This window comes from Lucilia sericata, unplaced genomic scaffold (assembly GCF_015586225.1).
Source record: "Lucilia sericata isolate MDLA Ls3-8-SP2 unplaced genomic scaffold, ASM1558622v1 Contig000798F_arrow, whole genome shotgun sequence".
NCBI lineage: Eukaryota > Metazoa > Arthropoda > Insecta > Diptera > Calliphoridae > Lucilia > Lucilia sericata.
The window spans coordinates 179240-201622 of NW_023994790.1; the positions used below are offsets into that span (position 1 = coordinate 179240).

The following is a 22383-nucleotide window of genomic DNA, read 5'->3' on the forward strand; positions in this document are numbered from 1 at the left end:
ATACAAACAACTTTTGTCCTATAATTATACAAATTAACAAAAAATAACTATTAATTTAATGAAAGAATATGTTTTAATTTTTTATCTATTTTATTATTTTCTTTTTTTTATTATTTAACAAGGTTTTAGCAATTTTATTATACCAATTTATACATTTATAATGTATTTAGCTTGTTTATTTTTTATTATTTTTTTTTCTTAGCTTTTAGTTTAGTAAAATTATTTTATAGTTTTTTTTCTAATTTTTTTCTGAGATAAATAGGGCCGCCGCATATATTCTTAATTTTGAAACTTTTTTTGTGAATTTAGTTTTTTTTATATAAATTTACAAAATTTTATAACTTAACTTGGATTTGTAAAATAATTTTTTCTTGGAAATTTTATGTAATAACTTTAAAAAAACTGAATTTTGATTTATGCTGTAATGAAAATGAAAAAAAAAAACTTTTTGATAAAACAAATAAATTTGTTGTAAAATTTATAATATAAACAATAAACATGTGTTGGTAAAACTTTAATGAATGCTAATAATTAACAAAGAGGAATTAGGAGTTATGATTCTTTATTCTTAATCAAATTATTGATGATAAATTAAGATTAACAGGAAATATTTTTGGAAACAATATTTCAAAATTTACTAAGAAAAAACTGCTCGATCTTCCTAATTAAAATTAAAGTTTCTTGAAAAAAGTGTCTTACTTTGTTGAACCAGTTCAAAAATATCCAAAGGAATGTAAAGAGATCATTATAATCCTTCGATATACTGTAAAAAATCTCAACAACATTTAAAGTCTGAACAAAATAAACTTTAATTTTAGTTGGCAACATCGATACTGTATTCTTTAAAACGAATAGACCGATTGTGCAGTGCTATAACGGAATTCCATTCCGATAAAAACTGAAATTGTTTATGTATTTTGCTTCTTAAGAAAAACTAAAATTTCTTTCCCATGGAACCATTTTTAGTTTAAAGCGGAATTGAAATTAGTTTTTCTTAAAGATTATTAAATCATTAGTTAGTTAGTTAGTTGGAAAGAGGGATGTATGTTACACCGAATCCAAACAAATACATCTAGGCCACCATCGTTGTGCTTTCCTTTACAAGTGTCTCTGATGGGAATCGAACCCACGACCTACGGTCTGACAGATTAGAACTCTAAATACTAATCTATCGAAAACACTTTATTAAAAATAATAAGCAATTTTAAAAACAAATTGAATTTTCTGTGAATTAACAAAACTATTAGGATTTTGAAATCAATGCGATTGGTATGTTTGATAGGTCTGATACAAATATTTTAGGGTTTGCAGAGGTACAATTGATTTAAAATTTAAATTATTGATTCTTGGAAAAAGACTTAATAATCAATTCAATCCAAAACAAAGATTTCATTTGTTTTCTTTTTGATTTTTAGATAACACTTTATCTCAGGGTGAAACACAATCCATCCTAATAATGTCCTAATGTCTTAATCCAAAACAAAATTTTCGAACTTGTTTCTCCCGACAAGTTTTTGGTTTGTTTAGCTTTTGTTAAATTCGACGAAATTTGCCGAAAAGGTATATTTTATACTGTTGTAACATAACTTCAATTGGGTCCAGAAGGTTCCTTAGGAATTTCCTGCAAGATGAGAAGACATGAAGTAAAACAAACCTTTGATTGATTCTTCTAAAAACATTTTGGTATGACTTTCGTCTTAATACAAACCAAACCTTTAAACATCTTTTTCAGGATGAAACCCAACTCGTCCTAATATTTGATTTAATCCAAAGCAAATCAGACGTTTGAATAGTTACTACGGCCAAGTTCTGTTTCTCAGGACGAAATTATATCAGCCCTCATATTGGATTTAATCCAAAACAAATCTTTAACTTGTTTATTGTGCAAAATTGTTGGTTTGTTTGGCTTTCGTTAAAAGGTTAACCCATTATCAAAACGAAACCCAATCCATCCTAATATTTGACTTAATCCGAAATAAAACAAACTTTTTTCTCCTGAAATTTAGTTTTTTGTCCCTCATTAAAGCAGTTAATAAAAACTCTTTTTCAGGGGGAAACCAAACCCATTCTAAAGGGTTTTTTAAGATTTAACTCAACTGTATCCAAAATCTTGACTAAAACCTTAATATTAAAATATTAATATTAAATATTAATATTAAAATATACCATATGGTCTCAAGAACAGAGTGCAAACGGTCTTTATATTTTTACTAAATTTATTTATCCTTGATAATTTGATATATTATTGTGTTCTTTAAACTTTTACCAAATAAATTCTAAAATGTTCATATAAAAATAATGAACAATTACAATTTCTATAGGAGTTTTGAAAATGCATATGCGACCAAAAGCTGGCGTGCAATGTTATAATAATAAATTTTTAATCTAACAAAACAAAAAAATATTTAATAAAAAAAAAAACAAATAATAATTAATGAATTTTTCCAGCTGATTTGTTAATTTCCACATGAATATAAACAATTAAAAATTAGCTAAAAGAACTGAATTATATAAATCATAAGTTATATAAAAAAATATATATTTAAAGAAAATATATATTTCAAAGAATTTAAATTTAAGCTTTTTCAATTTAAGTAAATAATATAAAATTAAAATGCCCATTAATTTGTGAAAATTTTAAACATAAATAAATTATTTGATTTAAGTCTTCTTAAATCGTTTCAAATTTTGACTTATTAATAGTTATTGAAATAAATATTTAAATACATTAAATAATTTAAATTTAAAAATAAACAAAACTTAAATTTATTATTATATTAATAATTTGTTAAAATTTAAACTTTCTTTGTCTAAGATAACTTTTAGATTGAAAACAAAAAATAATTATTTTTAAAACTAATTTTATTTATGTATGTATGCCTGAAATCAATTCTGTGTATGTTTGCAATTACTAAAATAAATGTGTGTAAGTGTGAGTAAACAAATAATTATAAAAATATATAATACATATACTGCAAAATATAAACGCTTTTAGTTATTATTTAATGGGAACTATGTTCAGGTGACATTTTATGCGGATAACTCCGCAACAACATGGAAGAAGTCCAACATTGTTATATTATTTTACCGAAAATTCTGGAAACACATTACTTTACATTTTCAGCTCATCTCTCTGCAATCGCAACGAGACTCTTTAAGCATCAGTCGTCAATACTTGAAAAAAAAAACCTTTTCGCTACCTTGACGACCTCAGGGTCATAAAAACAAACATCATGATCTTCAAACTTTTATTTGAAATGGGATATAGAAACTGAATTCTTGGATGAACAATCATTTAGAACAATTGGAAATCAAAATGTGTATGGGGGTCCGCGAAGTAAAAAACGGGGGAAACGCCTAGATGATTGTACATAGGGATCCGGTTATTTATAAAGAATGTCGTTCTAAGTGAAAGTGATTTGTAAAACACTTTAAATTATGAATTAAAAAATATACATATTTTTTTGGATTAAACAAAATAGTTTTAAAATATTACTGAACAAAATCAACTACCCTAATCGTAATGGAATAAAATAAATATTATTGTAAATTTATATATATCTGTAATATCAAAAAGTCCCCTTTTAGAGATTTCATGTTTCTAGGATCAATATTATAAAAAACACAAAAAGTACCTTTTGAAAAACGAAAAATTGCCAAAAAGTGTCCTTTTATATGTTCTCACTTACTCCGGGCTCTACGTGCATAATTTCATATTTCTTGGTTCAATATTGTAGAAAATTCAAAAAGTATATTTTGAAGAACGAAAAAGTACCAAAAAGTCCTATTTTATATGTTCTCACTTACTCCGGGCTCTACGTGTTTAATTTCATGTTTCTAGGTTCAATATTGTAAAAAACTTCAGAAAGTACCTTTTGAAGAATGAAAAAGTACCAAAAAGTCCTCTTTTGTAGGTTTAATTTCATGTTTCTAGATTCAATATTATAGAAATTTCAAAAGGTACTTTTTGAAAAAGTCCCCTTTTATGGTTTGTCACTCAATCCGGGATCAACATACTTAATTACATGTTTCTAGGTTTAATATTATAGAAAATTCAAAAAGTACTTTTTAAAGAACGAAAAAGTACCAAAAAGTCCCCGTTTAAAGGTTCTCATATAATCCGTGCTCTTCATAATTAATTTTATATTTCTAGGTTGACTATTATAGAAAAGAAGTCCCCTTTTATAGGTTCTCACTCAAACCGGAATCTATTTGCTTAATTTCACGTTTCTAGGTTCAATATTATACAAAAAATCAAAAAGTTCTCACTTAATCCGGGCTCTACATGCTTAATTTCATGCCTCTAGGTTATAGATATATTATTATATCTCATATAAAACTCAAAACAGTACCAGTCGAAGTACGATAAAGTACTAATAAGTTCAATTTAATAGAAAACTCAAAAAGTACCAGTCGAAGGACGAAAAAGTACAAAAAAGTCCCCTTTTATAGATTCTGATTTACTCCGGGCTCTACATGCTTAATTTCATGTTTCTAGGTTTAATTTTAAAGAAAACTTAAAAAAGTACTTACATATGTAGAACGTAAAAGTACCGAAAAGTCCTCTTATTATTAATTTCATGTTTCGATAATATCATAGAAAACTGAAAAAATACCAGCTGGAGAATGAAAAAAGTACCAAAAAATATCATTTCGTACCGAGGTTCCAAAGAACACCCCATTAGCATATTTATTGTTTCTAAATCTACAAATTTGATCTAAATTGGATCATTGGGTTTACATAAAATCAAATTTCGCGTTTTTACTCCTTTTGGTACTTTTTTCCTCCCCATAAACGAAATAAAAATGAAATTCCAAAAAGTTACAACATCGTAGTGGGAGTCCGTTATTATGTATTATGATGGACATTGGATGTGTAACTTAATAAACCAAAAACAATGATGTATGAAAAAAGTACAAAAAAAGAGTACATCAAATCAAATTTCCCGTTTTTACTCCTTTTAGTACTTTTTTCCTCCCCATTAACGAAATAAAAATGCAATTCCAAAAAGTTACAACATGTCGGACGTTGGATGTATTAGTTAATAAACCAAAACCAAAGGGTACAATTTTCACCCCTTAAACATCCGAATATCCAAAAAGTACTAAATTCATATTTTTATTTTTTCGTTAAGTTATGAAGGAGTCAAAAATATTTGTTAAATGTTCCCTGGCTAAAAAGATACATGGGGTGCTTAAAAGTAGCAAAATACAGTTTTTACCCGTTTATTTCATAAAGGGGCCGAATTTGAAAAAAGCACCAAACACCTGTCCTCTTATTTTTTAAATGAACGACACAATGTTGTATGAAAAAAGTACCAAAAAAGGGTACAATTTTCACCCCTCAAACATCCGAATATCCAAAAAGTACTAAATTCATATTTTTATTTTTTCGTTAAGTTATGAAGGAGTCAAAAATATTTGTTGAATGTTCACTGGTTAAAAAGAAACATGGGGTGCTAAAAAGTACCAAAATACAGATTTTACCCGTTTATTTCCTAAAGGGGCCGAATTTGAAAAAAGTACCAAACACCTGTCCTCTTATTTTTTAAATGAACGACAATAAGCTTTATGCTAAACGCACAATTGGAGTGAACGACGAATTTTTCGGAACGAATTTTCGTCGTCAAATATAGAACACACTAAATTATATGAAAATACGCACAATCAGTGCGTATGACGAAATTCATCGTACGTAACGAACTGTGCGATGAATCAGTCAGTCAGTAACGTTAGAATTTTATATATGTATGTATATATATAGATACATGAGTTAAACGCGATCATGCAAACCCTCCTTTAGTAAATAACTGTAATTCTTTTTTGAACACGGTTCCTGTATAAAATTCTTTGTAAAGAATTGAATGAAGTTGAGAAACGTTGTAAAAATATGTTTGCTGAAGAAATGTACATATGTATATTTAAATATCATATACATATGTACGTCATTACATATACGCCTCAATTTCTTCTCAACTTACAATCGGTTGAGATTCAACTAAGTTACTGACTTATAAGAGCTTAAAGGTAAAAAAGTAACAAAAACGAAAACGCGGTTTTTACTTATATGTACCTCAAGATTTTAGAAATGTTTGGCAAATTTCAAACACAGTTTCCTATTCTACTCGGCTCCACCATTTAGAAAAGTGTTATCGCTTCCCAGGTATTTATTTTTGCCGCATAGTGCAATTTTAATCACAGTAGTTAGTAGTGAATTGTCAATCATTGCGATGAAATCACAGTCGTTAAAATATTGGTCATCTCTAATTCCGGTGGTGTGTCATAATGTCCACAGACGTTATGACACACTAAATTGAGTCATTGTGTCCATGGACGTTATGACAATTTCAATTTCGAAATATCCCAGAGTTTAAAAGGTGGCGTGTCATAATGTCCAGTGACATAATGTCCATTGACGTTATGACACACCAAAAAGTGTCATAGTGTCCATGGACGTTATGGCAATTCTTAAACGTGTCATAACGTCCATGGACATTGTGACACTTCTAAAATAAAAATGTATTGGAAAATTTGTTTAGAATTTAGGAAAGGGACAATCTTAACCCGAAAAGAATTGCTCCGAAATTTAATGTATGTTGCTTTTTGGATTCATTTAAAAAAGTGCTCTGGATAGCCGGCCTTCGGGATCAGTTGAAAAAACTGACAAAATTAAAAATTAACAAACTTATTTTTATTGAAGAAGACAGAACTTTAAGGAACTAAACAGATCCCTAATTCAATTGTACGGTGAGATTGTAAAGTTAGTTACTAGTTTCGTACATCCTGTACAAAGAAATGTTTTAACTCTATAGATCCTCTAGAACAAGTTTCAAGGTTGACAAATTTTAACAAAAACCATTTAATAAAGAACTGGTTCCGGAACCATTCCGAAGGTGAGAGTTTTAAACAAAAATCAATATTGATCTGTAACCAGATGTGGAAATAATAAAATTATTTCTGGGAATTACATATTAATAGCATAAAGGCAGGGCATCCTTGGGTGAGCCTGACCCAATTGCTTGGACTTTAAGCTTGTGATTGTTATGGTAACATGATGACATCCCCGGCAACATAGTTATCAATATGCTGTATTCTTTGACTGTGCTTGTATTCCTTGAGTAGATGATATTCCGAATAATAGCTTCAGGAAAGGGTTAAACTTTCCTGTCTTGTGCTCTTGAAAGTATTAGGGCATAATTTTGATAACCCTGAATATTTTCCAATGAGCACCACGAAAGTGATTGAAGTATGTCTATGTGATGTTAGTACTATTAGAAAATATAAAGTTATTATCGATCCTATATAGAGACCTAGTTTTACTTATCATCTCCTCGTCTGATTAGCAAGCGTTAAATAATACATCGAATGATTCTTCTGAGAATTCAAACCAGGAGGTAAATTACCTCATACGTGATCGAATAAAATTTATAATAATTTTCCTTTATGAGATGATGGTATTCGATTTCTAACCACAAATCGAATACCTACATTTAAGTAAAATTTGGATATCGTAATGTTTTCGATAAAAAAGCTTATTTGGTCACCCAAGCGGTAATTTAGTCCTAGGATACGGATTACCACTTTATGCGACTACTGGCCTTTCCTAGAAATCTTTTCATCTTACTCCGAAAGTTTTGACATCAAATTAGAATTAGTTTTCTTTTATTACTTCTACACCAGCAATTGAGTCGGGAATCTTGAGTTGAAATCTTGAGTTTTAAGATTTGTTTTTTCGTTATAATTTGGATATCTAATTTGAAAGAGATCTGTTGCCGTTCATTATTAATTAATAACTCCTCTAAAATACCATTACACATTTTGAATAACCCTTTGATTGATTTATTGTCTTTGCAATTACAGCAAATTTATTTCAAATGATTAGTTTTATCTCCAGTTCGAATGTTTAAACTCTCTTATCACCAGCGTTTAATCAAGTGAAAAAAAATAAGTTATTTGTACACTTGTGCCTATATATAATGTTATAAACGTTTTATTTTATTATACTCAGATTGAGAGTAATAATAACACAGGCCAACAAAATTTGAAAAAAGTCGAAATCTAGATTTCAGTAAACATTTCTAAAAGGAAAATTTAAAAAAATAAACAGAGGGACCAGTATACATTTCTAAAAGATAGATTTCCTCCACATTTCTAAAAGAAAGATTTCCTCCATCAGGTCCATATCGGGTCCTAAATTTTGACCATATAAGAGATGTTATAACAGGACTTTGACATATTTACTTATAAAGTTTTTATATATGTATATGTAATCTGAATGTCCAATCTGTAGAGGCTTTATTTGGATTTAGGTCAACTCAATCTTTTAGAAAAGTATACTTTGATCTCTGGGTTGAAAATTTGTTGGCCTGTGTAATTTATTTATTTGTGTGACTGGCTTTTTTTTTATTATTTAATACATCGAAATGCGAAAAGAGTACAAATGCAAAGTAATATTATATTTAGAGATAGAAATAATCAACCATAACAAAGTAATTCACGTATCGCACGTTTCAGTTCTCAGACCGTCCATTTAGCTTAAGGTGGTCTAACGGAAGAAAACCACAGCTGAAGACAGGCTGTCACGTTTTGGTTTTTTTTATTTGGGGGGATCCACTGTGCCATTTATATATTATTTAATATCTAAACAAAAATGATACGTCACAAAACATTTGGATTTCTTCTTATTTGTCTAACTACGCTGTTGGGCTTAAGTAAACAACAGGTTAAGGCCGATCTATTTCCGTTGTCAATTATACATATTAATGATTTTCACGCCAGGTATATATAAATTAAAAAATAAAATTTTTAAATTTCAGTTTCAACTTTAGTGATTTAACAATTATTAAACATGTTTAATACAAACAAATTATTATTTTTTTGTGCATATATGTATATAATCCAATGTTATTGTAAATTGCAGTAATATACATATGTATTTATGTATATATTACTCACGTGAACGATATTAAATTGAATTAATTGAGATTATAAAAATATCTATTAACCTACGTACATTTGTATACTATGGTTGTTTTTGTATTTTTTGTTCTATTGTGATTTTGTATAAAATTTAAAAATATCGACTCGCTCTGCGTTGAAATTAAATTTTGAAAGTACGATGAAAATTTTAATAGTAAGACTGTGTGCCAAACGGCAGCAAAGTTCTATGGTAAAATAAAATTTTCTTATGGTGGAAAATATTATCACTTTTGCTGTGCCAAACGAAATCTTTTTTGATTACGTTAAATTTTGACAATTGTCACTAATTGCACAAGAAAATCTGCATTTGTTTTAATAAAAGAAGCACTTTTATTGATTTTTATACCCTACACCACTTTAGTGGGGAGGGTATATTGGATTTGTGCTGATGTTTGTAACATACAAAAATATTCGTCCTAGAACCACCTTAAAGCATACCAATCGGCTTAGAATCGTTTTCTGAGTCGATTAAGCTATGTCCGTCTGTCCGTCCGTCTGGCTGGCTGGCTGTCCATGTAAACCTTGTGCGCAAGGTACAGGTCGCAATTTTCAAGATAATTGGATGAAATTTGGCACGCACGTTTTATTTGACCCAAGCCTATTGAAAATGGTTAAAATAGGTCCATTATTTCACCTAGCCCCCATAGAACAGAACCCCCCGAAAAGGGCTTCTGAGCTCATAATTATGCTAAATATACAGATATATCGATAAAATACGGCACAACTAATTTTTATTGAAGTCTTGATGACCCTGCCAAATTTCATAAAGATCGGGCCCCATTTGACCCTAGCTCCCAAACAAAGTCCCCTTCAGAAAATTACTTGAATGTCCCAAATTAACTTATAAACACAAATATCGCGATGAAATTCAGCACAATAAAATATTATGTAAATATAAATATATTGAAAAAATTTTACCGGGCTTGGTCCATCTTTGCCCCTAGCCCCCATATAAAGCCTCTTTCAGAATATTAGTTTTTCATCCATAAATTGCTTAAATGTATCGGAACAAGGGAATATTGAAGATAAATGCTTTATTATGAAAAATAAATCACATTTAATATTCATAACTGGTGTAGGGTATCATATGGTCAGCCACGCCCGACTATACTTTCTTACTTGTTTTATTTGGTGTCGGTAATAATTTCTCTCAGATATTGCAATATATGAGTTGTTATAAATGGGATCCCACCAAAAGAGTGCAAGATTACTTACGTCTTTATCCAACCGATGACAGTCTTATGTGTTGTTGTAGCAGCGACATCGGTGTGGCTGAGTTGATAATCATTGGTCGTTGTTCGTTAAACTCCGAGTTGTTTCAGTGCGATTTATGGCGTGTTCAGGCGAGTATAAAATAGGTATTAAAAGCCGCATATCTCAGAAACTGCAATATCGAGAGTCCTAAAATTTTTTACGAACAACTTTGACATCCATAAGAATAGTTATGGACAAAATGGGCGAAATGGCTATAATCAGTATAGCTGAGAAAATATAATAGTTAGAGTCCTCAAATTTTGTCGGAACCACTTCAGTGTCAATATTTAAAATATTTAAAACAAAATGTGGGTGGACTAGGATTAGGGGGCATGTAACCCCCCATATGAATTAAATACAAAAATTAGTTTATCTGGTAAAGCTATAATCTTCAAATTTTGCACGAAAAACGTTATTTTGGTGAAAATGGGTGAAATTTCATTAGGGGAGGGGGCTTGGAACCACCCCTATGAATTAAATACAAAAATTCGTTTGGGAAACTATTTGAGTTAAAATCTTCAAATTCTGCACGAAAAACTTTAGTATTCAGATATACATTTTAGAGAAAAAGGGCGGACTTTCACTAGGGGGCTTGGAACCTCCCATATGAATTGAATACAAATAATCGTTTATCTGGGAAACTGTTAGAGCTAGAATCTTCATGTTTTGAGAAAAACTTTAATATTCAATTGAACATTTTGGTGAAAATGGGCGGAATTTCATTATTTCATTTCCCCTATGAATTAAATACAAAAATTTGCTTATCTGCGAAACTATAGCTTCAAAATTTACATGAAGAACTTTGACATTCATGTAAACATTGTTACAATAAACGTTTTAACAAATAATTCTAGGTATAAATTACTGATTATATGTGAAGCTTACTATGTTTAAAATAGGCATTATTGTCATTGAACATGTCAACCAAATAAGTATTATTTTTAATTGATATATCAGTTTGTATGTAAGTAGACTATTTAAAAGAAATTTTATTATTAAATACATATGTATTTGGCTATATTTGTCTAAATTGGCTATATTTGTCATATAAATCAATTTTAAATTGGTAACATGTGATAAGAACTGTTTTTTGATTGCGCTCACTAATATTTTTTGTTTATAATTTTACACTTAATTATATTTTTTAGTTTTAATACATAATCTAATCTTTTTGTTATTGTAATTATTTTGGAAAAGATAAGATTTATATTTATTACTAGTGGGTGAACATCATTGTTTTTGAACTCACGTAAATTATCCATTTGATTATTTTTGCAGGTTTGAAGCCACCGATACTTCGGGCGGTACATGTGATGATAATGAAGTTTGTATAGGCGGTTATGCTCGCACTGTTTATACAGTTAAGCGTCTCTTGGAAGAACAAAAGGATACGAACGCAGTTTATTTTAATGCTGGTGATAGTTTTCAAGGTACTTTGTGGTACAATATTGGACGCTGGAATGTAACCAGTCAGTTTTTGAATATGTTACCAGCTGATGCAATGGTATGTGTATTTTGAAATATAGTCTATTTAGCTGTAGCTTTCGTACTTGCCAATGTTTGAAAGGTAACCCAGCAAAAACTTTTAGTAGAATGTAAAATGCGAAAATTTACTGTTATTATTTTAACACAGTGATGTCATTCGAGGAAGGTACTAGTGCTGTTAAAGTATTGAGTAGTGGGTATCGAGTATCGAGTATTTGCCCTATTTTTTGGGTACTCAATACTAAAAAGTAGTTACTCAATACTTTCAGACTTGTATATGGATTTAACTTATTTAAATTTAACGGCTATGATGTGAAAAAATACAGCTCTAAAATCTAATATAGACCATATCATTATTAGAAATGCAACTCTTAGCAATATCAAATCAATGTAAAAATAATTTAAACACTGCAATAATAGTTAAAAAGTTACAAATATTTATCGACGCTATCTAAAAAAATAAAATGTCTCAAAAGAGGTGTGATGTCTATTCTAACTTTACTTAAAAAAAGGAAAAATTCCTCGTTTTTAATTTAAAATAAAACCGTTAAAAGTATCGAGTAGTATTGAGTACCCAAACGAAAAGTATTGAGTAGTATTGAGTAATCAAAAGTAGTAGAATATTACAGCACTAGAAGGTACTTGCCACAAACGCTTACAAGAAAAAGTTGTTATTGTAAATTTTATGAACTTGAAATTAAATTGTATCTTTTTATTAGGAGGCATTTGAAAATTCTTAAATACTAGCAGAAGTTCCAAAAATAATAAAATTATTTTATTGCAGACACTGGGTAATCACGAATTCGATCATGGCGTAGAAGGCGTTGTCCCCTTTTTAGAGTCACTTAACACCACTATGCTCGTAGCTAATATGGATTCTACAAATGAACCTGAAATGACTGGAAAATATCAAAAATCTATGATTATTGAGAGAAGTAATCGTAAAATCGGTGTTATAGGTGTAATTTTGGAAACAACTTATGTAAGATTTCTTAACAAAGTTATAACATTCAAGAGAGTACATATATTTGATTCTTTAAAATTACAGGATTTAGCCAATACTGGTAATTTAATATTTCGCAATGAAAGTGTAACTATTGTAGAGGAGGCGGAGAAACTTAAGTCCCAAGGTGCCAATATTATTATTGTTATCTCCCATTGTGGCTATGAAGTTGATAAACTGATTGCCGAACATGCCGGTGCAGAAATTGATGTTATTGTTGGTTCTCATTCGCATACGTTCCTCTATACCGGAGATAATCCTCCAGGACCTGATAAACCAAAGGGTGATTATCCAACACAAGTTACTCATGCCTCTGGTCACCGTGTTCTAATTGTACAAGCTGGTGCTTATGCTAAATATGTTGGCAATTTAACGGTTTATTTCGATGACGATGGCAATGTTGTTGATTTTGAAGGTGCTCCCATTTATATGTCTAATAGTGTGCCGGAAGGTAAGTCAAAATTTTAAATTTATTTTGATTTTAGTAAAACAAAAACCTTTATTATACATGTTATCACTACTATTTTTAAGTACTTACGGTTGATTTAAAAAATTAAGGGACTGGGAATCTGGTATAGAACTGTTTTTAAAATAGTTTTAATTTATTGCGAATCGCAAAAAAAATCATCTAAAAGATTATTTTCATATGACTCGACACATCGTAGCCGAAAGTTATTCGGATAATCGGCTCTAAATATATCCTAATACTATCTCCCCCCTGGGACAATCCGGTTTATAGTCCCGGTAGACCCCCCGGGCAAAAGAAGTGCTATCAATACCTCTAATCTGCCGTCTAAACTGGTCATGATCAAATGTATCCTCGGCCTTTCTTTGGAATAATTTAGCAACGGGTGGCCAAGGACTGATATATCCAAAGGACTGGATTCTCTCACCCAGTGATGTGACAGAGGAACTTATGCTGGATTCCTGAACCCGTTGAGTATCTCTTACTCTTCGCGTAGTAGGACGCCAGGGGAATTCACAGGTTGACACTTGGTAGTTGCCTGTCCGTAGGTCGTTCTCTATGGTCTGAGAAAGAAACTGATGTAATTGGTGATCGATCGGGAAAGAATTCTCTGCCCGACAGGAGACTAGAACTGATTTAGTAGACCTTTTACTTCAGGTAAGTTCTCGGCGCTGTTGACATCTTAATAGGATTCATATTCATTCATGCTACGCGACTTATTGGGTTCGAATTGACTTTGCGAATTCCTACATCCTTTGTCACATTACATGGATCCTGATTTATTGGTTCGGTATTTCGGACTACCAAATACGTCTCTCGGTGCTGTTGGCGGGCTTTAATAGATTAAGGAATGCATTGGAATGGGTCATTAGTTGATGTGGATTGCATTTTAAATAATGCAATCTATTATGACATCAAAAGGGTGGTCAACTTCCGGTATACCGGAAGATTGATTTCATCTGTTTTTGGGGTAGTCTCCCCTCTAATTGACTTTAGACCAGTGACTGCTTTTTCCTCGTCAGGGTTTGCATTGAGATTGATTCCATATGGCAAGAGATTAGATAGCTCAAGTACTTTAGCAAAGTGGTTGTACATGGACCAGCACAGCCATGTACAAAAAATTGCCACCTGAGTTCTTCATAGAAGGATTTAGGGGAGCGTGGTAGACCGTCTCAAGTCTACCCAGTGGATGAAAATGACCACCGTGAAATAAGCCGTCATGCACTTAGAGATCTAGTCCCGTAAAACTGAAGGTTTCTACGGCCTTTCCTTGGAATAATTTGACCTGGAGTTAAACCAGGGAGCCTTATAACCTGTTACCACGGGAACCCACAGGGCAGAGTTTCAGATTTTGTGTTGTACCTTTCAATAGTAGCCCCTTTGCGGAATGACAGGCAGTATGGGATCAATCCCAATGCAAACCCCGACAAGGAAAATGCAATCACTGGTCTAAAGTCAATTGAAGGGGAGACTACCCCAACATCATGTGAAATCAATCTTCCGGTATACCGGAAGGTGACCACCCTTTTGATGTCATGAAAGATCGTACAAAAATTGCCACCCACTCACCCTGTGGGTAAAAAAAGACCGAAATGAAATAAGGCCAACACGGCATCTATGTATGTCGTCAAAAAGTGCAATCTGTCGATTATAAAATATAGGTCTTACCACTGTTCCCCTTATTTCAAAGTCGTCAGATTGGACTTTTAGACGACACAAATTTTTGTATAAATATGAATGCATATCATCGCGCTGTTCTAGCATCTCAAATATAGACACAATATTTCGATAACTTGATGTGATGGAGCAATTCCGAGGTCAGATGCGGATTCAGTTCAATCCTTTAGAAAAGTATATTTTGGTTTTTGGGTTAACAATTTGTTGTTCGGTGTAACTGCAGTTTTTTTTTATTGTGAAAAATTAATTTGTTCGGTATAGCGAACAAAATGTTAAATATTACTCACTGTTGTGTTCATTGTTAAACGGTTTTGGATGTTTAATGGTGTTTGGTATCTGGTATTTAAATAAAATATTTTTAAAAATGTACAATATTAGTAAACAATATATTTTCCTTTTAGACGTGGAAGTAGTGGATGCCTTACAGCCATGGAAAGTTGAAATTGATGCAAAAGGTAAAGTTGTAGTGGGAGAAACTTTGGTTGATTTAGTAAAATATCCCTGCAGCAGCGAGGAATGCAATTTAGGAAATTACTTCTGTGATGCCATGGTTCATGCAGTAAGTACTAAATAAAAAGAAAAATATTTTTAAAATTTTTTTATTTATTTAAATATTCATGTCTATAGTATTTGCATTTGGCTCCATATGAAGACAAAGCTTGGACTCAAGTACCCATTGGTTTAGTTAATACAGGTGCTTTAAGAGTTCCTCTATATCGTGGAAGTAAGTGAATAACAACACCATATTATACAAATTATGCTTGGACACATTAAATTTATGTATATTTTATCCCCCTTTTCAGATCTTACCTATTCCCACATTGTTGCCATGTCGCCGTTTGAAAACATATTAACTGCTTTCGATTTGCCCGGTGAACGTTTATTGGAAGCTTTAGAATTTGGCGCTAGTAAAATTGATTATGACAAGGGGGAAAATAGCTCCTATATCTTTCTACAGGTATCAGGTTTAAAAGTAACGTATGACTTTAAAAAGCCCATGTATGAACGTGTTGTTGACATGAAAGTACGCTGTGGTAATTGTTCCTATCCACGTTATGAACCTTTCGATATAAACGCAACATATCGTATTGTAGCTCCAAATTTCCTACAAGATGGTGGTGATGGTTACTATATGTTCCGTGATTATGGTACTAATGTACAGTAAGTTTAACTTTACATATATTTTGTTTAAAATTGATATGAAATGAAATTCTTTTCGTTTTTTCAAAGGCCTTACATTACCGATTTGGATGCCCTTTTAATGTACACCGAAAATATTACACCAATTGTTACCGGCGTTGAGGGCCGAATTAAAGTACTTTAATAGAAACTGATGAGCATATGTTAAAGTAAATTATAATTTTTAAAGTACTTATAATAATTTTGTACTTAATAATAAATAACAGTATTTTTTATATAAACATACATATAGATTTTGCCAAATTTGGAATAATTGAAAAAAACTTTGTCATTTTGTTCAATTCAGAGAGTACTATATGTGTACTCTATTAGAAACCTTGTTCTCCAAAATTTCGAATAAAATGACGTCATATCCTACAAAAACGGAAGAGCTTTTAAAGTACATGTAAAAATATACGAAAATCTGCAGGTGTTTTTATACCCTACACCACTATAGTAGGGAGGGTATTATGAGTTTATGCTGATGTTTGTAACACCCACAATTATTGGTTTTACATCCACCTTAAATTACATATATGTCCTTCTGTCCGTCCGTCTGTGTGTCCATGTAAACTTTGTGCTACAGGTCGCAATTTTGAAATTTGATGAAATTTTGCACATACTCTTCTTTTGATCCAAGGATGAACGCTAATAAAAATGGTTGAAATCGGTTCATTATTTCGCCTAGCCTCCATAAAACTGTATCGCCCGAATAGAGCTTTTGAGTTTGTAATAATGTTAAATTTCGTAGAATATATTCAAAAATCGGCAAATCTTGGTTTTATATAAGTTTAAATGATACTACCGAATTCCGTAATGAGCGGGCCTCATTTGATCCTAGTCCCCATACAAAGTCCCCTTTAAACTCTAATATCGCGATGTAATTCTGCATAAATAACTTTAATGTCATCGTAAATCGATCTTCCAAAATTTATATCTCTTTCAGAAAATAATAATAATATATCGGAATTAAGGTCTAATGTTTTATTATTAGAAAAATAATCCAAATTTTTAACATACTCAATAGTGTAGGTTACCATATGGTAGATAGATAGATAGATAGATAGATAGATAGATAGAAGATAGAATAGATAGATAGATAGATAGATAGATAGATAGATAGATAGATAGATAGATAGATAGATAGATAGATAGATAGATAGATAGATAGATAGATAGATAGATAGATAGATAGATAGATAGATAGATAGATAGATAGATAGATAGATAGATAGATAGATAGATAGATAGATAGATAGATAGATAGATAGATAGATAGATAGCTAGGATAGGATAGATATAGATAGATAGATAGATAGATAGATAGATAGATAGAAATAGATAGATAGATAGATAGATAGATAGATAGATAGATAGATAGATAGATAGATAGATAGATAGATAGATAGATAGATAGATAGATAGATAGATAGATAGATTAGATAGATAGATAGATAGATAGATAGGATAGATAGGATAGATAGATAGATAGATAGGATAGATAGATAGATGATAGATAGATCGCTCGCTCGCTCGCTCGCTCGCTCGCTCGCTCGCTCGCTCGCTCGCTCGCTCGCTCGCTCGCTCGCTCGCTCGCTCGCTCGCTCGCTCGCTCGCTCGCTCGCTCGCTCTCTCGCTCGCTGCTCGCTCGCTCGCTCGCTCGCTCGCTCGCTCGCTCGCTCGCTCGCTCGCTCTCGCTCGCTCGCTCGCTCGCTCGCTCCTCGCTCGCTCGCTCGCTCGCTCGCTCGCTCGCTCGCTCGCTCGCTCGCTCGCTCGCTCGCTCGCTCGCTCGCTCGCTCGCTCGCTCGCTCGCGCGCTCGCTCGCTCGCTCGCTCGCTCGCTCGCTCGCTCGCTCGCTCGCTCGCTCGCTCGCTCGCTCGCTCGCTCGCTCGCTGCTCGCTCGCTCGCTCGCTCCTGCTCGCTCGCTCGCTCGCTCGCTCGCTCGCTCGCTCGCTCGCTCGCTCGCTCTCTCGCTCGCTCGCTCTCTCTCGCTCGCTCGCTCGCTCGCTCGCTCGCTCGCTCGCTCGCTCGCTCGCTCGTCGCTCGCTCGCTCGCTCGCTCGCTCGCTCGCTCGCTCGTCGCTCGCTCGCTCGCTCGCTCGCTCGCTCGCTCGCTCGCTCGCTCTCTCGCTCGCTCGCTCGCTCGCTCGCTCTCTCGCTCGCTCGCTCGCTCGCTCGCTCGCTCGCTCGCTCGCGCTCGCTCGCTCGCTCGCTCGCTCGCTCGCTCGCTCGCTCGCTCGTTTGGCCGGCTCTGCCCTTTTCTCTCCGTCCTCCTTCCTTCGCTCGTCTTCCCCCCCTTTTTCTGCTTCCCCCCCTTCGCCCCCCCTTCGTTGTCCCCCCTCTCGTTTCCTTTGTCCTCCCGGTTCCCTTTTCCCATACAAAAAACTTTGTGCATTGTTTCAAATCTATTGTATTTGCTGACATTTGGTCTGTTTCTTTTAATTTATATTTGTTTTTAGCTTATATCTTGGAAGCAGGTAGAATAGAGGTTAAACCTTTATTTTAAAATGGAAAGATAAAACTTTTAGACTAAAAAGCAAATTTAATCATAATACACGTTTCTTTGGACCGTTTTAACGTCTCACGTATGGCTAAAAATATTATGTTTTTCATTTAAGAAACACGATGGAGAAATTCTGAGACCAGATAGGATTTCGTTGAAAAGTTTACTTTGGTCTCTGGGACTACACCAGCATTACCCCGAAGCAAGAGATCAATGCAAATATATATGTTGGAACCCCAAAAAGTCCATAAAATCGAAAATATAGTTGATATAAAAATCAATACAAAATATACTTTCCTATATCAATTTCATAAAAATAAAAAATTTAAAAAAGTTTTTGTTTGGAATAATTTTTTATAGATAAAGAAATAAAAGAATTTATACCAACGTGGAAAAGTATAATAGAAACAGCTGGTAGTGCAAAAACCGGAGAAACTATAGTGAATTTAGAACATACAGATTGTGAATATAAAGAATGCAATATTGGAAACTTTTATACCGATGCAATGTTAGATAAAGTAAGTGGAATAGTTTGAAATATTATTTCACTTATTTTAATTATAATTTAAACAATATTGCAGCTCATGACTTTATCACCATATAACAGTAGCAACTGGACCAATATTTCCATAGCCTTGGCTGCTGCTGGCGAATTGTATTTAACGCTGCCACGTGGAGGTAACTTAATGAAAGGTTTAATACAAAATCAAAAAATAAATATATAATGATATTCCCTTTTAGCTATTACTTATGGACAAGTTTACAGTTTATGTCCATTTGAAGCTCCCCTAGTGGCATTTGATCTAGAAGGAATACATTTGAAAGCAGCTTTAGAGAAAAGTGTTTCCCGTATCAATTTTCTAAATAATATTAATGCCACTAATACATTTTTACAAGTGTCGGGATTAAAAGTCATATACAATTTGTGGAATCCCGTAAATAAAAGAGTGCTTAAAGTAAAAGTTCGTTGTGCTGACTGTAATGTTCCTATTTACGAGAATTTGGATGTTAATAAAGTTTATCGGATTTTAACGACACGTTATGTAGCCGGTGGAGGTTATGGATTTTCGATTTTTAAACAATACGGTCAAAATCGACAGTAAGTTTTAAATAAAAAAACAAATCATTTACAGGACGTATTGTAATAAATTTAAAAATTAATTTTTCAGGGAATATTTTACAGATATGGCCTCTATAATGGAATACGTAAATAAAACTTCACCAATTTATACAGGACTTGAGGGACGCATAAATATTTTTAATGTTGTATAAATAAACTATTTTAATTTAAAGTTTTATTCAGAATTTGATTCTTCGTTGTTTTATAGTTAAATGTTTAAACTATTTAGTTGATTATTAAAAAAGTTGTGTAAATATAATATCTTCAATATATGTAACGATTTTAAGCAAAATTAATGGGGTTCGTACTTTAAGGTGGTTATAATACTAATATTTCTCTTTATTATAAACATCCATAATACCTTACACACTATATAGTAGTGTAAGATATAAAAACGAGATCCATAAAAGGGAAGACACAACAAACTGCCATTGCCGATCTACCGGGATTTCAAACTTTGAATATTTAAGGAATATGATGGATTTCTTTTTATGGGGTATTGACAGAATGTGATTGAACTTACTGTTTGATGTTTTCCTTGATATTAATATTTAACATTTTATTATTATAAATTTTAAAAATATAGAATTTTTATTTTTGGCTATTTAGACTTATCAGTTACTGAAGCTTTAAAGCCGTGGCGTCAGGAAATTGATTCCGTTGGAAATCGTGTGATTGGACGTAGTGCAGTATATTTACAACAAAAAGAATGCTCCACTGGAGAATGTAATTTGGGCAACTTTGTTACGGACGCAATGTTACATGCGGTTAGTTCACAATTTGTGAAAATGTCTTTAAAAATTAAGTACAACGCATAAAATTTTCAGTTTCTAGAAGAACAAAACTATGATGGCCCTAATTGGAGCAATATAACTATAGCATTTACAGCACAGAGTCATTTTCGGGTACCTTTAGAGGCTGGAAGTATGTTTACAAATTATATTCTCTAAAAAATTAACAAAAACAACTATATTTTTAGATTTAACTTACAATCACTTGATAACCATGTGTCCATGGGAAAATGATATATTTGTTGTAACCCTAAATGGTTCCGTAATACGAAAATTATTGGAAGATTGTATAGCTCCTTTAACTGCAGCTAGTAATTATTCTTATAGATTTCCCCAGGTATCTGGTTTGAAAATTGTTTACAACATTACAAATCCCATAGGCCAAAGGGTTCAAGATTTAAAAGTTCGCTGTCAGGATTGTATGGTTCCAAGATACGTGAAATTAGATTTGGAAAAAGACTATAAAGTAGTTCTTATGGATTATTTGGCTAACGGTAAAGATGGTTTTAATTTAATTAAAGATAACGCCAAAGATTTCAGGTAAAGTTTTGTTTTAAATCATATCGTTTTGTAAATTGTTATCATTCTATATATGTATTTTAGGAGAGGACCTGGTGACTTAGATGCCTTAATGAAATTTATTAAAATTCATGATCCTATTATAGCCGGTATTGAAGGTCGCATTAAAATTGTATATTAATTTTTTTAATTCTCTTTTTAACTTTATCAGTACGTTATTCATTTTATATAACAATGTTTTTTTTTTTTTTTTTCAATAAAAATTTCTGCAAACAATTGTTTTTGTTAATTTTTTGAGATACTGAATCTCATATTCCCACTATCAAACAGTGTGCAGTAAAAGGAATGCTCCCCTATAAACATCAGGGTGATATTTGGAATATGGACCGAGCTCTTTTGAACTAACAAAATATTAATTTTCAAAAACTATATTTTTGTAAAATTTATAAACCGTAAGAGTAATTATCTGAAGGAAACCTTTTATGCGTCAATTATGAACTCATAAAATTTTGTACATAGATTTTGTTCTGTATAGAACTTGTTTATGTCAAATTTCATTGCTATACTTTCCTGAAGGGAATCCTAGAAAAGGTTGGGTCAGTTATTGATTAATCTTCATTAAATTCGGAATGAAGAATACCTAAGTATAAACATTTTATGTCGATTTTCATCGCTGTACTCGCAATTTTCTGAATCCTTCTCATCAAATTTTCTAAAGAGGACTTTATTTGAGGGGTAGAGTCAATAATTGACCGATCCTCATAATATTTTGTAATACTTGTCTAATTGAAAATCTTCATTGCCTTGCGTTATTTGTAAACTTCAGCAAAGCCTTCGATACTTCAAATCACAACAATCTTTTAGCTACACTATAAAGAATCGGAATACTAGGAAACTGTCTTAAATTCTTTAAAGTATATTTAAACCATCGAAGCCTCATAGTCAAAATTGTTACAAATGTGAGTAATGGAACAGAAATAACTCATGGCCGTCCCCAAGGTTCCAAATTAGGTCCTGTATTAAACATTAAACGGCTGTACATTTGCTTATGCAGATGATACGGCCATTATTTTCTCAACCAAAGACCTTAACGAAGCAAAAATAATGTAATATTATAAATTTTAAATTAATGTGAATTTATAATTGATTAGGGTTAGGGTGACTCATTCCGCATTATCGGGTCAATTATGAACCGATCCTCACTAAATTTGGTAGAGAAGTTTTAGCTCGTATAAAACTTATGTGTGCCGGATTTCATCGCTTTACTCATGTTTTTAAGCCAGTAATGAAAGTTAAAGTTATTTTCTGAAGGGGACCTTATGTAGGGAGTTAGGGTCAATTATGGACCGTTCCTAATAAAATTTGGTGTATATATTTTGAGTCATATGATACATACTATACTATACTT

At 32.2% G+C, this 22383-nt stretch overlaps 1 protein-coding gene across 3 annotated transcripts; it reads left to right on the plus strand.

Moving 5' to 3' along the window:
• Nucleotides 1-8489: 8489 nt before the first annotated feature.
• LOC119608161 (apyrase) lies at nt 8490-21240 on the plus strand. 3 transcript variants are annotated; one of them, XM_037962464.1, is made up of 8 exons: nt 8490-8778; nt 11512-11737; nt 12503-12700; nt 12767-13172; nt 18906-19063; nt 19127-19223; nt 19287-19644; nt 19715-19856. In XM_037962464.1, the coding sequence occupies exons 1-8, from the start codon at nt 8651-8653 to the stop codon at nt 19815-19817; spliced, it is 1674 nt and encodes a 557-aa protein (XP_037818392.1). In that variant the 5' UTR covers nt 8490-8650; the 3' UTR covers nt 19818-19856. The 3 variants fall into 3 exon arrangements, with proteins under 3 accessions (XP_037818392.1, XP_037818395.1, XP_037818394.1); XM_037962467.1 differs by lacking the exons at nt 18906-19063; nt 19127-19223; nt 19287-19644; nt 19715-19856 and adding exons at nt 20275-20432; nt 20493-20589; nt 20645-20996; nt 21060-21240 and having other exon boundaries at nt 8513-8778; XM_037962466.1 differs by lacking the exons at nt 18906-19063; nt 19127-19223; nt 19287-19644; nt 19715-19856 and adding exons at nt 15266-15423; nt 15492-15588; nt 15668-16025; nt 16095-16289 and having other exon boundaries at nt 8513-8778.
• Nucleotides 21241-22383: the final 1143 nt, after the last annotated feature.